We start from the raw sequence: 2,500 nt of genomic DNA on the forward strand, positions 1-2,500 counted from the left end.
GATCCAGAAGGGTTAGGGGTAGGGTTAAAGGTTACAGATCATACCCAGAGGAATCCTGGCAGCGCTGGCATCAGGGTTGATCCAGAAGGATTAGGGTTAGGGTTAAAGGTTACAGATCATACCCAGAGGAACCCTGGCAGCGCTGGCATCAGGGTTGATCCAGAAGGGTTAGGGGTAGGGTTAAAGGTTACAGATCATACCCAGAGGAATCCTGGCAGCGCTGGCATCAGGGTTGATCCAGAAGGATTAGGGTTAGGGTTAAAGGTTACAGATCATACCCAGAGGAACCCTGGCAGCGCTGGCATCAGGGTTGATCCAGAAGGACAGCCAGGAGAGAACCACGATGAGGAGGGTGGGGGCGTAGACTCCCATCATATAGAACCCCACCTGTCTCCTTAATGTAAAGATCACCTCCACACAGGTGTAGTAACCTACACACACACACAGGGTTAGGGTTAGGGTTAGTGGAGGGTCCGTCATGGTCTGGGGCGGTGGAGGGTCCGTCATTGTCTGGGGCGGTGGAGGGTCCGTCATGGTCTGGAGCGGTGGAGGGTCCGTCATGGTCTGGGGTTAGTGGAGGGTCCGTCATGGTCTGGGGCGGTGGAGGGTCCGTCATTGTCTGGGGCGGTGGAGGGTCCGTCATGGTCTGGGGTTAGTGGAGGGTCCGTCATTGTCTGGGGCGGTGGAGGGTCCGTCATGGTCTGGGGCGGTGGAGGGTCCGTCATGGTCTGGGGTTAGTGGAGGGTCCGTCATGGTCTGGGGCGGTGGAGGGTCCGTCATGGTCTGGGGTTAGGGGAGGGTCCGTCATGGTCTGGGGCGGTGGAGGGTCCGTCATGGTCTGGGGTTAGGGGAGGGTCCGTCATGGTCTGGGGTTAGTGGAGGGTCCGTCATGGTCTGGGGCGGTGGAGGGTCCGTCATGGTCTGGGGTTAGTGGAGGGTCCGTCATGGTCTGGGGCGGTGGAGGGTCCGTCATGGTCTGGGGCGGTGGAGGGTCCGTCATGGTCTGGGGCGGTGGAGGGTCCGTCATGGTCTGGGGCGGTGGAGGGTCCGTCATGGTCTGGGGCGGTGGAGGGTCCGTCATGGTCTGGGGCGGTGGAGGGTCCGTCATGGTCTGGGGTTAGTGGAGGGTCCGTCATGGTCTGGGGCGGTGGAGGGTCCGTCATGGTCTGGGGCGGTGGAGGGTCCGTCATGGTCTGGGGCAGTGGAGGGTCCGTCATGGTCTGGGGCGGTGGAGGGTCCGTCATGGTCTGGGGCGGTGGAGGGTCCGTCATGGTCTGGAGCGGTGGAGGGTCCGTCATGGTCTGGGGTTAGTGGAGGGTCCGTCATGGTCTGGGGCGGTGGAGGGTCCGTCATGGTCTGGGGCGGTGGAGGGTCCGTCATGGTCTGGGGCGGTGGAGGGTCCGTCATGGTCTGGGGTTAGTGGAGGGTCCGTCATGGTCTGGGGCGGTGGAGGGTCCGTCATGGTCTGGGGTTAGTGGAGGGTCCGTCATGGTCTGGGGCGGTGGAGGGTCCGTCATGGTCTGGGGCGGTGGAGGGTCCGTCATGGTCTGGGGTTAGTGGAGGGTCCGTCATGGTCTGGGGCGGTGGAGGGTCCGTCATGGTCTGGGGCGGTGGAGGGTCCGTCATGGTCTGGGGCGGTGGAGGGTCCGTCATGGTCTGGGGCAGTGGAGGGTCCGTCATGGTCTGGGGCGGTGGAGGGTCCGTCATGGTCTGGGGCGGTGGAGGGTCCGTCATGGTCTGGAGCGGTGGAGGGTCCGTCATGGTCTGGGGTTAGTGGAGGGTCCGTCATGGTCTGGGGCGGTGGAGGGTCCGTCATGGTCTGGGGCGGTGGAGGGTCCGTCATGGTCTGGGGCGGTGGAGGGTCCGTCATGGTCTGGGGCGGTGGAGGGTCCGTCATGGTCTGGGGTTAGGGGAGGGTCCGTCATGGTCTGGGGCGGTGGAGGGTCCGTCATGGTCTGGGGTTAGTGGAGGGTCCGTCATGGTCTGGGGCGGTGGAGGGTCCGTCATGGTCTGGGGTTAGTGGAGGGTCCGTCATGGTCTGGGGCGGTGGAGGGTCCGTCATGGTCTGGGGCGGTGGAGGGTCCGTCATGGTCTGGGGTTAGTGGAGGGTCCGTCATGGTCTGGGGCGGTGGAGGGTCCGTCATGGTCTGGGGCGGTGGAGGGTCCGTCATGGTCTGGGGCGGTGGAGGGTCCGTCATGGTCTGGGGCAGTGGAGGGTCCGTCATGGTCTGGGGCGGTGGAGGGTCCGTCATGGTCTGGGGCGGTGGAGGGTCCGTCATGGTCTGGAGCGGTGGAGGGTCCGTCATGGTCTGGGGTTAGTGGAGGGTCCGTCATGGTCTGGGGCGGTGGAGGGTCCGTCATGGTCTGGGGCGGTGGAGGGTCCGTCATGGTCTGGGGCGGTGGAGGGTCCGTCATGGTCTGGGGCGGTGGAGGGTCCGTCATGGTCTGGGGTTAGGGGAGGGTCCGTCATGGTCTGGGGCGGTGGAGGGTCCGTCATGGT

At 64.6% G+C, this 2,500-nt stretch overlaps 1 protein-coding gene across 1 annotated transcript in view; it reads right to left on the minus strand.

Annotated features, from left to right (window-relative positions):
* Positions 1–2,500, minus strand: part of LOC311118900 (glycine receptor subunit beta-like) — a gene marked incomplete at both ends in the record, with an annotated part of 33,747 nt that overhangs the window by 1,748 nt on the left and 29,499 nt on the right. Inside the window, one exon of the mRNA XM_084193665.1 lies at positions 279–431. Coding sequence (XP_084049791.1) covers positions 279–431 — 153 coding nt within the window. The remainder of the gene's footprint in view (positions 1–278; positions 432–2,500) is intronic.

This window comes from Coregonus lavaretus (assembly GCF_964263955.1).
Source record: "Coregonus lavaretus genome assembly, contig: HAP1_SCAFFOLD_5510, whole genome shotgun sequence".
NCBI classification, from domain to species: domain Eukaryota; kingdom Metazoa; phylum Chordata; class Actinopteri; order Salmoniformes; family Salmonidae; genus Coregonus; species Coregonus lavaretus.